Raw genomic sequence first — 14,548 nt, forward strand, 5'->3', positions numbered from 1 at the left:
TCAAACTCAAGGGGAGTATCCAAAAGTATATTCACTTGATCTTAATGTACTCTTTTACCCTACAATTAGGAGCATTTTTCCCACTGGGTTTTTGCTACCTAACTAGGTTTTGACGAGACACTCATCCTGGGCTGGTCATACCTTTGTGAGCTCTTCTACTTGCGTGCAGAAGACGTATAGTTTTGACTTAATGCAACTTCTTACTTTTCTCCTTAGTCTATGGGTTTTTCTCTCACCTTGGATTTTACCATAACGAAGTTTTGTAAGTTTTACCTTTTATGCATTCTTCCCTAAATTTGAGACTCGCATTCACTCATTGTGCCAACGACTTCATCAACTATACTTGCTTCATCGCTGAAGACCTGATGCGCCATTTGTTTGAGTATTTACACACTCAATGGGGAGTGTTGCAGTCCCATTAGATTAGGAATGTGATTGTGTAAATCATAGTGTATCTAGGAATATCTTTGAATATTCCTTTTAGTAGTTAATATCCTATTATGTTGTAATCCTAAAATGGTAAGGAATTAACCTTCACTACTACTATAAATAAAAGCACAATGGGTTGGAATAGAACATACACCTCACAATTACACATCTTTCTCTTCCCTCTATATGCCGCACCCCCTGTCTTTTATGGCTTCCATAATTGTTCAATAAATTATGCCTACAAAAAAAAAAATATTTATTGAGTATTTCGAGTGTGGAACGAATTGGTTGGAGTCAAAATGTACCAACTATTTAGAGACAAAAGTGCATTTGTTGCATCTGAATTATTTTAGATTGGACTAACTTTAGAGATTAAGTTGGACTAGTTTGGATTAAACAAAATAAAAATAGTGAAGTATTAACATATTAGGAACTCAAAAGTTTTTTTTTTTTTTTTTTAATTTTTTAAATCACTTTTAAAAATAAATATCATAATCATTTTATACCATCACAGATTCTACTTCTCCGTGAACCTCATCCTCTCAAACCTTTGTTGCTTCATCGAATTCCCAGAACCCAAACCTCAAATCGCAAAACCAATCCTCTTTCATGGAATTCCCATGCCTTCCAAAAGAAACCCATTTGCAAAACAAACCTTGTGTGTCCAACTGAAGAAGACCCTTCTTCACCAAACTCTCTCTCTTCCCCTCTTTTTCCCGGAATCCAACCCTTATTTCAAAAATTCCAGAAGCTAATCCACAAAATACAGGATCCAGTCCAAAAAACGCAGAATGCTTCGTTTTACAAAACCCAGAATCCAATTCAAAAATCTCATAGATAGCGCAGTCGGATCGGAGATGACGAGGAGTCTGAGAGGATCCTTCGTTTTATAAAACCCAAAATCCAATTCAAAAATCTCAGAGACGGCGCAGTCGGATCGGAGATGACAAGGAGTCTGAGATGGAGGACGCCAGAGAGAGGATGGCAGAGAGAGAGGGGGATCTTAGCGTCGGAGATGGAGGATGCCAAGTCAGCCATCAAATTTAAATTTGATGTATTGAATTTAACGTCTGTTATTCAGTAGGTCTTGCTAAGGCCATTTAGTGAGTCCATTAGTCTAGACGATTGAAACTTAATCCCACTAAAGCTAGTCCCTGTTAAAAACAAACATTGAACTTCGCTAATCTTGAATCCAATCTAATCCAGTGATAGCCAATCAAGATACAAAGGTGGATTAGACGATGATGTGGTTGATGAATACTTGTTACGTGTATTACTCATTTGTAATAGTCAGGATTGCGGCACGTGTAATTAGACAAGGAGATACAAATGAGACATTGATTTGTAATAGTTAGGATTGGGGCACGTGTACAAGATTTAGACAAGGAGATACAAACGAGACATGCAATTCGAGGCAATAGATCTGCAACCCTTTTTATCAGTATATTTTTCAGTGTGATCGGAACACGGGATAATACATCACGTGTTATTATATAAATGATAGAATATATGTGTTAAAAAGTTAATAACTTTAACGAACAAAATTTCTCACCACTTATACTAAAATATATGGTATTTCATCCGTGTTCCGATCAGAATGAAAATTTTCTCCTCTGTATCATGTTTTTTTTTTGTTGATTGAGATGACAAATCATATACCTCCAGCTTGTTGATATTGTGCATGAGCAAGTGCCTATACGAGGATGATTCTCATTTGTTGGACCAAAGACAAATATCGCTTATATTATCTCGACAAAATTCAAACCATAAATATAAAATTCCTCTTTTTCTGGAGTCATCGTTATTACAGAAGCTCAGTCCTGGTTCGTTGCGTGTATGAATACTGTCGTCCTTCTGGTGCCACGCTCGACAAAACTCTCCCCTTTTGGTGTTGGGTTTCTGAGGTAAGATTCGAAAACAGTACAAATTTAGCCAAATTTAATATTTGTTGTTTTTGGATATTGAAATCCTGCCACTTTGTCTGTGTATGCTTGTTAAATTCATGCTTTTTGAACTTTGTTTATGTGATTGATTGGAGAGTAGATGATAACCATCTCGTTTTCAGTTTTCGGTTCTAGTTTGGTGGAACAGATTGAATTAGCACTGTTGGGCAAGTTTAATTGCAGTAGTTGATGAGTTTAAGCTAATGTGTTGATGTAGGTGCCTTAATTGAGACAAGGGGTGTTGAATATCGAATGTACTTAGTCGAGGTTTCGTCATCAGAGGGGTTAATTTACGGTTTTCGGAAGAGTTAGTTGTATACGTTGTGCCCAATGGCTACTTCGGAAGCCGTTCGACAAGTTATGTCTGGGGCATTACCTCGATTTGGCTGTTTTAATATATGTTTGAGAAATATAAATGGAGTTGTTTCTGTTAAGTCTGGTGTGAATACTGCGCGGAAAAGAAGCTCGGTGAATGCCCAATTGTGTACAAATGCGAGAGTTTCGTGGGACCGCAGGAGGATATGTGCGTTTCAGGGGAGAAGTGATGTTTTTCATAGAAAGAATCATGTTAGTAGGTTTGATTCAATGAGTTGCAAATGCCAACAGGCAGAGAGTTTTAGAGGGGCAACCGCAGAAGATCAGCACGGGGAAATTTTTGTAGACGAATCAGATAAAGCGATACCATTTCCTCCTAATGGTGTAACTAGTCCTACTCCAGATAATGGTGAATTCAAGGCGGATCAACAACTGAAACATGAAGATGGAGGTTTTGGGTCAAATAGCAAGGCGACTGCAGCTAGAAAAAGTAAAGGTTCTACACAGAAGTCGAAGGCCAATTTGATTGAGGAGGAAGCATGGACCTTAATAAAGAACTCCATGGTCTATTATTGTAACAATCCTATTGGAACCATTGCCTCTAATGATCCAAGCTCTCCTAGTACCCTTAACTACGATCAGGTCTTTATTCGTGACTTCATACCTTCTGGGATAGCTTTCCTTTTGAAAGGGGAGTATGATATTGTGCGGAACTTCATTCTTTATACCCTTCAGTTGCAGGTAAAATACTCTCCTATTCGAGTAATACGCATATACACGGTTGCTTGATTTTGAATTAAATTCATTTGATATTCTGTTGAAATCATTTTGGTTTGGTGCATCCGGTGTTTTGTCCTCTTTTCTCGTCCATGCTTTCTTAGAAATTTGATATAGTTGGACTCCCCGTTCATATAACCAATACAGGTTCTTAACTTCCTATGTTAGTTACCTGTTTATCTTTTTCATAAAAATTGAATTTTTTTAAAGTTTACACACCAACGTATTGTCTGCATATGAATCCTTTGGCTCCTGACAGATTAGTGATTAAATTATCTGGAATTAGAGAGGGCCAGGTAGCTCTTTGGAAACATGAATTCTGTTATAAATGCCGACTTTCATTTTACGTAGTTTAATTTGTTTATGCTATTCTATTGAATTTATCTTATCTTTCAATTTCTTCAAGTGAATCATACTCCTTTTTAAGTTTAATTTGTTTCTGTCCTGCTGAATCACCCTCCCTTTTATTACAGAGCTGGGAGAAAACCATGGATTGCTATAGTCCTGGTCAAGGACTAATGCCTGCTAGTTTTAAGGTTCGCACGGTGCCACTCGAAGGTGATGATTTTGCAACTGAAGATGTGTTGGATCCTGACTTTGGTGACGCTGCTATTGGTCGTGTTGCCCCAGTTGACTCTGGTAGGAAGTGTGTTCCATTTGTATATTATCTTTGAAATTCAATCTATTTTTTCGATGATCCAAACCCGATAGGGAGGCAGTATCATTTTAATTTTTTTCGTAATTCAAGTCCGTCACATCATCAGTTAATAAATCTCTGGCTTTTGATCCTTCTGTAGGGTTATGGTGGATTATATTGTTACGAGCTTATGGAAAATGCTCTGGAGATGTTTCAGTGCAGGAAAGAGTTGATGTGCAAACGGGGATAAAAATGATTTTAAAGCTATGTCTTGCTGATGGTTTTGACATGTTTCCAACATTATTGGTTACAGATGGTTCTTGCATGATAGATCGCCGCATGGGAATTCATGGCCATCCTTTGGAGATTCAGGTACATACATTTTTTGTGGATTGGTGGTCGTAAGTGCATTTCAATTGAATGCTTTTATCTGTTTGTGTGCATGTCATTTCTAGTGAATACTGTTGTTGGAGTGTTTTCTGTCCTTGTAGGCACTGTTTTATTCAGCATTACTTGGTGCGCGTGAGATGCTTGCTCCAGAGGAAGCATCAGCAGACCTTGCGCGAGCACTTAACAACCGTCTGGTTGCATTGTCCTTCCATATCAGGGAATATTACTGGATTGATTCGAGAAAACTGAATGAAATTTACCGATACAGGACAGAGGAATACTCGTACGATGCTGTTAATAAGTTCAATATTTACCCAGATCAGATTCCATCCTGGCTGATGGGATTCATGCCCAGTACAGGCGGGTACTTGATCGGAAACCTGCAGCCTGCGCACATGGACTTTCGTTTCTTTTCTCTCGGAAACTTATGGTCTATTGTAAGCAGTCTTGCAACAGACGAGCAGTCGCATGCTATACTGGATCTTATTGAATCAAAATGGGACGAATTAGTAGCAGAGATGCCGTTTAAAATATGTTACCCTGCTCTCGAAGGCCAGGAATGGCAAATCATCGCAGGCAGCGATCCCAAAAATACGTAATGATTCTATCCTCGGACCTTTGAAATTTTCACTCTCCTGTTTCCTAACACCTCCTTTATCTGATTTTATGTTGTAGTCCCTGGTCTTATCACAATGGAGGCTCGTGGCCAACGTTGCTCTGGCAGGTAAATCTTTTATGTTATAGGTTTTGCATCGTTTCAAAATTACATCTTCAAAGTCGTTTCAAATTTTTGGACCTGTTTCTTTCCCCTCGCAAGTCCCACCTCAAACGACTTTGAAGACATAATTTACAAGGAGGTGGGACTTGTGAGGGGAAACAACAGCTTCAAAATTTTGATGTTAAAAAAAGAATGCAATTTGTGCGATTAACTGTACAGAATTCCTGAATGTGTTGAAAAGAAGGCAAAGTTTAGCTGTTATTCCATTAGCATCTAGCAGTGATCTGATTGTTTGTGTGAGTTAAAACCGTTGCGGGATTGTTTCAGCTCACCGTGGCATGCATAAAGCTTAATCGACCAGAAATTGCAGCGAAGGCCGTCGAGGTTGCTGAGAAGCGCATATCTATGGACAATTGGCCTGAATATTATGACACCAAGCGAGCGAGGTTTATCGGAAAGAAGGCACAGCTGTATCAGACTTGGTCGGCTGCCGGATATCTTGTAGCGAAGCTCCTCCTTGCCGACCCAAGTGCAGCAAAGAACCTTGTGAATGAAGAGGATTCGGAGCTTGTAAATGCACTTTCGTGCATGATAAGCGCCAGTCCGAGAAGGAAACGTGGTTGGAAAAATCAGATTTTAGTATGAAGAAACGAAGATCTGGCGGAGCATTCAAGTCTCGAATGTTTCCGAAGTAGTTCATTTGCAGCGGACGAAGCCATGTCGGTATCATTGTACATTTGCGTCAACATACGGCTAATGTATTTAACATAGCTAGTTTTGATACTGTAAACAGTTGTAGACATCACGATATTGTCTCCGAGTAATACTCGATATACGCTTTTGTTTTAGAAGTTTTTAGATAAAGAATTTCCACAAGTATAAAGAAGTGTAACTAGCACGAGTTGAAGGATCTTTGGCATGACAATGTATCTAGCATCTTACACGAGTTGAAGGGCTTGTAACTCAGGTAGTTACCAGAGTTGTGGCATCTTCACCAAGGTGCACTTGATTTCCTCCCTTCTGAACAGTGTTTTCACCTACAAAACAAGAGCAGACAGACAACGGACAAACAAACCGATATACTAGTAATCAAATAACTTTTCATTTCTATTTTCTGTCGGGGTAAACTACGACTCAAAAATTGACACGCTTCCAGTGCCGTAATTAAATCAAGTAATGCACCAATAGTTTATAGAGTGATTAAGTGAAGTTAGCGATAAATTCTCTGTTGAAGCTACCGTTCACTTACAAATGACAATGCGGATCTTATGTAATGGCATCGGATCTTGAGCAAAAAGCTGCTTTACATAACAAACAAGAAGCATTATGCAAAATGGACAGTTTGCTGATCAACCGAAATCCCGAAAATCAACCCAACTGGATTTCACAGTAAGTTTAAGAATCGAAGATGTGTTTGTTCTCAGCCAAGATGCTGTCCAACAATGATTCACACGCATCTTCAAGTAAATCTAAAACCTGCAAGATAATGATGTTTCATAATTAGCATCAATCTACCAAAGTATAAGAACTCAATGCCAGTTGTGAGCCGGTTTATCCTTCTTTTACAGTTTCTCCTCATTTTCTCTCATTTTCTATATATATATATCATCCTTTCAAAGTTATATAAGCAGAATCCAATGGTTGAATTCCTTTATTGAGTTCTTGACTGTGAGGTAGTGAATTGAGTTTTTTATCTCTCCCTACGGTTTTCTGGGACTTCTCTCTTTTAATAGAAAAATGAGTCATTGTATTCTGGTTAAATAGTTAAACAACCAAGAAAAAAACAGGATCATCTTCCTACTGTTTAACAGATTTAAATCCTAAAATTTCGGTTTGGGATAGCTTGTTGAATAACACAACAAGCATTGTATTTATAGTGTCATCAAACTTCATTTACCTCGATTAAAGAATTCAAAGATTAAACACTGATTCAAAACCCTGCATGCTCTAAGGAAACATCGTATAGAGTAAATAGAAACTGAAAAGGTAGAATATGGAAATGATCTTCAGATGTCATCACATAAAAAAATATAAACAAAAAATGAACATGAAAAGGTTTTTTGACTGTGAAGATATGTTTGAACAAAAACTTTATCAGCTGCAAGGAGAACATTTTTCGAACACTAAAACAAAAAATTAGTTTGAATTATATTCTAGTAATTGTTATTTGTACGGCACGGTTAACAAGGTTTGAGATATATATTGAAACCATGAGCATGTTATCAATATTGTATACAGCCCTTGTCACTGTAATGCGTCAATCATTGATAAGTTCACTAAATATCTCACAAGCATAGCATAACAGATAAAACCATCATGTTATATGCTGACACTTTACATGCAGGCATTTGGCATATTAATGATAAGCTGAAGAACGATGATTAACGGGAATTTACAGTATCACCTTCTCAAAACCTTGTGGTCCACCATAATAAGGGTCCGGCACTTCAGTTTCATCATGTTTCTTACAGTAAGAGCACATTAACTTAACCTGCATTACGAATAACCACATATGAAAATCAAGGAATAAAACCCATACCACTCCATGGAAGCATCCTTTAACCGAGCACTAAGTACAAATTACAAATTACAAACCTTTTTGTGAGCGTCCTCAGGTAAAGGTTCTCTAAATTTCCACCGATTAAACGCCTCTATTATATCAGCTGTAGCCAACATCCACACCACAGGTTAATCCAGTATAACACATACATATAAAGTTATAAACATGTACGAATATTCGAGTACGAAAACATACAAAGGGATGATCAAAACTTTCAAGAATGCCAAGTAAAATGCATGTGATGATTCTTGGATTCAGCATTAATAATCCCACCTCGGTTTTGATTGTCCATTGCAAGAATAAGATCAAAATCGCGAAAATCAGGCAGCCGGATTGGCCTCGATAATGAAGTTATCTCAATGCCACGCCTTTTCGAGGCTGCCCTCATCCTCGGGTCTGCTAGATTCCCCTTTTAACACCAAAAAGACAATTAAAATTCAGAAATTATACTTATTAACACCACCAAAATCAAATGAAACAATTCATATACTTTCTACGTTTTCTCAGAAACTAAGCGGTGGTGATAGCGTAGACGTGGGTTAGACCAGTTAGCCATGGAAGCGTGCCCGCCCGGCTTTCACCCAAGTTAGAATCCATTTTCGTAAATTAGAGCAGTTTAGAATATCGTCTTGTCAAAATATATGATTGAACATTAGGTCCTACCTCATGGTAATCAATGGTTCCAGCTGAATCAATCTTAAACTTGGAATCCAAACCCCTTTTGTTGACCAAGTCTCGAAACACCCCTTCGGCAGCCGGGCTTCTGCAGATGTTGCCGAGGCACACAAAGAGGACGGCGAAGGGCTTGGTCTCTGCCGCCGTGGACGGAGTAGGAGCCGCCATTGATGCTTTGATTGCGGACCCAGATGAGAAACGGGTGCCGGGTTTGAGAGAAATTGAAGGAGAGGTTGGAGTTTGGAGGGGTGGGAATTGGGGAGGAGGAAGAAGAAGAAATGGGGGTTTTAGGGAGTGGTAGTTGGTGGAGTGGCAAAATTGTAAATTTATAGGGGTCGCTGCTGCAGCGTGCAATGCCTTCATTTTAGATTTGGTTATGGAAAAGTGCTTCTGGCTATGGAGTTGAGTGGCAGTGCTTTTATTCCTACAAGGATAAATACTTGGCATGTAAGGAGCTATTCATCTTTCAATAAAAATGTAACATCATTTCACAGTATACACGTCATTATCGAAATTTTTTATTATTTTTGTGGAGGACTAAAGATCATCTCTAGAAATATATTCCTTCAGTTCAAAGATATATAATATTCGATATGAATCAAAGACATATAATATTCGATATGAATCAAACAAATTAACGTTCATTGTGAGAATGCTATTAAGAGGAGAGCAATGTTCCACCAAGAGCAATTCCAAATGTTGTTCCATGACAAGCTTGTAGTTTTACCAACAACAAATAAACAATTATAATAAGCTTACGAGTAGCGCTGCTTCTTACATGAGAACTCTTTGAAGGACAGTCTTCGATAAAAAAATAATCTATGGTGATGTATGGGTTTTAACCGTTGGGTCTTGAATTTTAAATAAAGATATAACGGTTAGCACCATCAATAATCCCCTTGGATCATACTCTGTTTAGTTACAAAAACTTTATAAAGTGCGAAAGTGCTTCACCAAGTGCTTTCAAGAGAATACATAATAAGCACTTGTGCTTTTAATGAAATGTTTTGCTTCCAACATAAGCACAAGCGATTAAAAGCGCTTCATACAGAACCACACTCTCAAGTCTCAACTAAGCTACCATCCTTCCCGGCCAGGGCAAGAAAACGGAAACAAACAACGAAAAGAACTAGAAGGAAGACTGTCCACGAGAACGTTAAACAACAATTCACAACCCAGCAGAGAAGGTAAATTGGATATTTTAAACTTGGAAAAGAACAAAAGTAATTACATGACCTTCACGTGATGAGGGTAAAAACTTGCATCTCTTACCGGATCATATTGTGGGAAGAGAAGTTCTGGCAACATGAATACACCCGAGTTATAAGACAAAAAGAACACGAAAAATGCTAATCCGATTTCCATCTCTCAGCTACTGTATCAGTATCCATGCTCTACAACTATCCACCAGTATTTCGAGTTACATTTAATTTACACTATAAGCTATATCATCAGTTGAAACCGAAAAGACATTTCGGAAAAAGAACATCACCTTTCTTCCCAATGTAAAAGATTTAAAACAGCTCAAAGTCTATATGCTCTCCTATACCCTCCAGCTCCTTGCAACCTGAGCTCTCCTGTTTCTGTGAAGCAGATGGTGTACAAATTCCAACATCACCCCACTTGGGAAGCTCTGGCGGTACTGCACACCGAATCAATGCCCAATTGAGGCCTTCAAAGAAAGGATGCTGCTTAATCTCTGCAGCCCCTTTCACTGATCCTAGACGATTTTCGGGGTCCTTTATTAAGAGGCCTCTGATCAGATCTCTTGCATAAAAACTCACTATAGGGGTACTTGGGAACTTGAGACTTTTCGACACAACATTGGATAATGTATCCTCGTTTCCTGACCCCTTGAAGGGTGTCTTACCATATAACAGCTCGAACAAAAAGATTCCGTATGTCCACCAATCAACAGCACTCCCATGGCCTTCTCCTTTAATGATCTCTGGGGCAAGGTATTCATGGGTTCCAACAAATGAGTTGGACCGGGCACTAGTTGGCTCCACTACAAGCTGTGGCAGTGGGGTGACCTGGGCTGCAAGCTCAGATTTCATTTTTCGAGATTTTGCAGTGGCGGATAAAAGTCTGGGAGTGAAGCATGGAACTTGCCAGGATGGTTGAAGGCAAAATGGATCAATGCAGCTAGATTCTATGCATGGGCTTGACATTTTTCTTGTGCTCTCCAAAACAGGAGAGGATGATTTTAGCAGCGTTGGATTGACAGCACATCTAAGTGACAAATCAAAATCTGTGAGCATGATGTGGCCATCTTCTCGGACCAAAATATTTTCTGGTTTCAAGTCTCGATACACAACTCCTAGCATGTGTAAATACTCCAGGGCAAGGAGGACTTCAGCAACATAAAATCTGAAGAAACAGTATAAAATTGCTTGAAATTAGTCTATTGAACATTTAAAATACTGGAGTACAATTGCGCTGATGTAAATCAATCATGTAGTTCTCTAAAGGCACCAGGGCAGCCCTTAGTGGCCAATGCTTTCTACATTCCAATTGGCAAAATGAGATTGTTTCGATGTTATTAGATCACGAGTTTAAATCCCACGGAATAAAATCATCTAATTTAGCAAACCAAACATGTATACACATGGCCAGAGCATGTTATCTAGTGTAAATACCATCTTCACCAACAGTTGACTGCTAGGTCTTATATACTTGACAAGTCAATTTCGGAAACTCAAGGAGAAAAAAGAAAGATGTAACATAAAGTAAGCACTAGAATCAAACAACTATCAAAGGAATTTTTTCAGAAATGGAAAATCAGGGGAAGACAAACATGTAACCTACAAATAATAATGTCAAATGTATGCATTTGATCGTCATCCACAGCTAAAAAAGCGCAGGCACAGCTAACTACAAGTGGACCTTAAAAAGAAAAGGTACCTGGCAGCTTGTTCACAGAAACTCCTGCCAGGTTGCTTTTGCCGCAGCACATGCAGATCCCCACCCGGACAGTACTCCATAACCAAACATGAGAGCTTATCTGACACACAATGGGAATATAGTGTAGGAAGAAACGGATGATCCAGTATTTCCAGTATCTCTCTTTCTGTTTGGGCCCTGATCATTTTCTTCCTGGTAGCCAAAAACTCGTTGTCCATCACTTTCAAAGCAAATATGCAATTTGTTCCAGTTAGCTCAGCAAGATAAACAGTCCCAATGTCCCCAGAACCAATCCTTCTAAGCAACTTAAAGTGCTTCAAACCTAAGCTTCCATGCTGCTTCTGTACATGATGGATGGCTTCCCATCTCAAGTCTCTTGACATGTGAGGTCTCTTGCCGCTACGACCAGAACCACTTAGACTGCTTTCCTCACTAGTGCATGTAGTGCTGCTATAGTCACCAATGCTACTTTTTGAGCTTTGTGAAAAATCCCCGTTTTCCCTTGATCTTGACCTCTCATCAACTTTTGTCACTACAGAGTTAATCCTACTACTGCTATTTGAGGAGAAATCTGGTTTGCTTGTACCTGAATTCATTTCTTTGCTAAGACTCGTAGTGCTTGATGCCAGAGATTCTTTCTCATTTCCTTTCCCTTCATGCTTTGGAATACAGTTGTGTGTCTGGTCCCTTAACTTACTAGTACTAGAACATGAATCATTATCAACCTGTCGGTTATCTGATTTCGAACTACTAGAGCCAGAACTTGAATCGTGCACTTTTTTCTTAACAATATTTTTGCTCCTTGGTACCGGCTTGATTAAATGTGAACTACTGCCAGAGGATTTGCTTACCTTACTACCAGTGCTAGAGCCAGATGGAGAAGCAGCAGAGTGCAGCCCCTTGTTTGAATTTGAAGTATTAATTGGAACTTCGGTTGAGATAGAAGCAACTGCACCTCTCTGCATGATTTTCTTGCTATCATGAAAGCAAGATGAAGATTCCGCTGATTCCGGTTCTCTATCTTCTCCCTTTGATATCTCACTTTTCACTGCTGTTGAAGAAGGAGCAATTTGATCATGCGGTGCTAATCTGGTCTTACTAGCATCTGGCATCAGTGCAGCGCCCAAAGTTGTGGCCGTATCAACCTGTATCTCTGATTGCATGGACCCAGGATTGTTTTCAGAATTTTTGGATGCTTCAGGCACAAGGGACACCTCTACATAATTCCCTTTACCTTCAGTCATAGGCAGGCCAGTCCCATTGGGCTCGGCTACCACTGTGCCGTACAACCTTTTGATAGTTCCTGCTTCTGAGACCCCTGACGAACGACCTGGCCTCGAAAACCGCTTCATGGCAGCCAACTCTGATGCCTGAGTGATGCACAATCCTCTTAGTGCTTGTTTCAAACTTACAGGCTCTGAAATTCCGATACCTGATGCATTTGATGAACTAACTCTCATTGGCCTTTTCATAGCACTCTTCCTCAAAGCTTCTTTACTAGCCTCATGCGACATACCTGATATCCTAGCTGACTTTCTACCACCAATTGCCTGAAAAAGCTGATTAATATCATCCTCTATGGAATATTTGTTTTCTGATTTCAGCATACAGTGTTTTCCACCTTCCTCGTCCATTTTGGACTCTGAATGGACCTCTTCTCTTGATTCAACAATTTCACACGTTGAGCGCAATGTACTCATTTTTCATGAACCAAATGAAATACAGCAGATGATGTAATATCCTTGCGAATTCATACTAACCCACTTCTGACGAAGCATTGTGAAGATACCGAGCCACAGAAAAAGGAAATAGAGCTACATATCCTCTGAAGTTTGCTAGAGCCATACTGATTTTTTGCAGACTGAAATGCCCCAACACTATCCCTTTACTCGGTCCAGAATGTAGCATCCAAAGCCGGCCATGATCGCTACATTTCAGTTAATATCAAAAGTCATCAAATTTCTATTTCCTAAAAGTATCAGCCATGTCTATGCTTTATCCACGGAATACTACAATTAGCATAAATATTACCTAAAACCAATACCAATTTATATAGAACTAAATGTAAATCGAAAGGTAAAGGGAAACGTCAACTGACATTACTTCAACCTCAATTAATAAAGATGTCAACAATCTAATTCATTATTTCTTCAATTTCAAGGTAAGATCCAAAAGAATAAAACAAAAGGACATCCAATTCGATCTTTATTAACAAGAAGTACAACATTTAACACAATCAACGATTGCAATGCCCGAAAGTTTTGACAATAACAACACCAATCGTCACCTGCACACAACTCTTAACTGGCCAATTACGGCTTAACGGAAAGAAACAAAAGTAAGAAGTGCCACTCCCACCACTTTGGAGACTACGAAGAATGACAAAATCACGTATCGATAATACCTCCAGAACATAAGGCAAACAACAAATCTTGTTCACAAATCCAACACAATCATCCCCACACAGAAAACCCAAATCTTACTATCAACAAACAGACACATTCAGCCATTTCAAATCAAATCTTTTAACACAGATCTTTCAAAACAAACAAAAACCAAAAACCCATAATTCCAAATCACCAACAAAAACAATTCAATTAACAAAATTAATGTACATCACAATTCACACCAAGTAAAATCAGACTCATACAAAAAAATAGGATTAAAAATATAAACAAATAATAAAAAATCATTAACCTTTACCTTGAACATGAACTCCAAAGAAGAAGCTGAAAGGAGGAGACAATTGGGGTTGATGGAAGTTAGGGTTTGAAGATTGTATATCGTTAATTTTAATTATTTAATTTTTGTAGGGGTGGATTCAATAGAAAGGGAATGAAATTCACGAGAAATGCGGGTGAGGGAGTGAGAGACAGCAGAAAAGTCTTGGATGCTCTGTCTGAATATCTTCTTTCTTTCTTTTAAACTCATTTTTCAAATGGGCGGAAAAACACTGTTTATAAATTATATCACGCACCGTACACAGGAATCCAGAGGGAAACAGAGTAAATTGGGGGTGGGTTATCATGTGGGAATCCCATTGGGGTTTTCTTACGCTTGTGCTACCACCCACTACTTTTTTTTCAGTTTAATTTCAGTTTTACTACTCTCTCGATCATAGTTTTTTTTTTCACTTTCATATCCAAATATTAATTTTTTTACCATTTGAATACGAAAGCGAGACGACAAAAATCGTGGCT

At 38.7% G+C, this 14,548-nt stretch overlaps 3 protein-coding genes across 4 annotated transcripts; 1 reads left to right on the forward strand and 2 right to left on the reverse strand.

The window, feature by feature from the left end:
• Positions 1–2,012: 2,012 nt before the first annotated feature.
• Positions 2,013–6,092, forward strand: LOC103413070 (alkaline/neutral invertase E, chloroplastic-like). The gene is made up of 7 exons (XM_008351562.4): positions 2,013–2,333; positions 2,590–3,428; positions 3,938–4,103; positions 4,262–4,473; positions 4,593–5,086; positions 5,167–5,215; positions 5,537–6,092. The coding sequence occupies exons 2-7, from the start codon at positions 2,703–2,705 to the stop codon at positions 5,852–5,854; spliced, it is 1,965 nt and encodes a 654-aa protein (XP_008349784.1). The 5' UTR covers positions 2,013–2,333; positions 2,590–2,702; the 3' UTR covers positions 5,855–6,092.
• A 251-nt stretch (positions 6,093–6,343) lies between these two features.
• LOC103413069 (uncharacterized) lies at positions 6,344–9,855 on the reverse strand. The gene is made up of 6 exons (XM_008351561.4): positions 9,717–9,855; positions 8,433–8,868; positions 8,043–8,178; positions 7,805–7,872; positions 7,614–7,700; positions 6,344–6,685 (listed from the first exon to the last, which is right to left on the reverse strand). The coding sequence occupies exons 1-6, from the start codon at positions 9,722–9,724 to the stop codon at positions 6,605–6,607; spliced, it is 816 nt and encodes a 271-aa protein (XP_008349783.2). The 5' UTR covers positions 9,725–9,855; the 3' UTR covers positions 6,344–6,604.
• On the reverse strand, positions 8,663–14,288 carry LOC103413068 (serine/threonine-protein kinase D6PK-like). Of its 2 annotated transcripts, XM_029088633.2 has the most exons (4): positions 14,052–14,277; positions 11,349–13,275; positions 9,937–10,814; positions 8,663–8,868 (listed from the first exon to the last, which is right to left on the reverse strand). In XM_029088633.2, the coding sequence occupies exons 2-3, from the start codon at positions 13,046–13,048 to the stop codon at positions 9,959–9,961; spliced, it is 2,556 nt and encodes an 851-aa protein (XP_028944466.1). In that variant the 5' UTR covers positions 13,049–13,275; positions 14,052–14,277; the 3' UTR covers positions 8,663–8,868; positions 9,937–9,958. The 2 variants fall into 2 exon arrangements, with proteins under 2 accessions (XP_028944466.1, XP_008349782.1); XM_008351560.4 differs by lacking the exon at positions 8,663–8,868 and having other exon boundaries at positions 9,625–10,814; positions 14,052–14,288.
• Between the last annotated feature and the right edge of the window lie 260 nt (positions 14,289–14,548).

Source organism: Malus domestica, chromosome 11 (genome assembly GCF_042453785.1).
Source record: "Malus domestica chromosome 11, GDT2T_hap1".
NCBI lineage: Eukaryota > Viridiplantae > Streptophyta > Magnoliopsida > Rosales > Rosaceae > Malus > Malus domestica.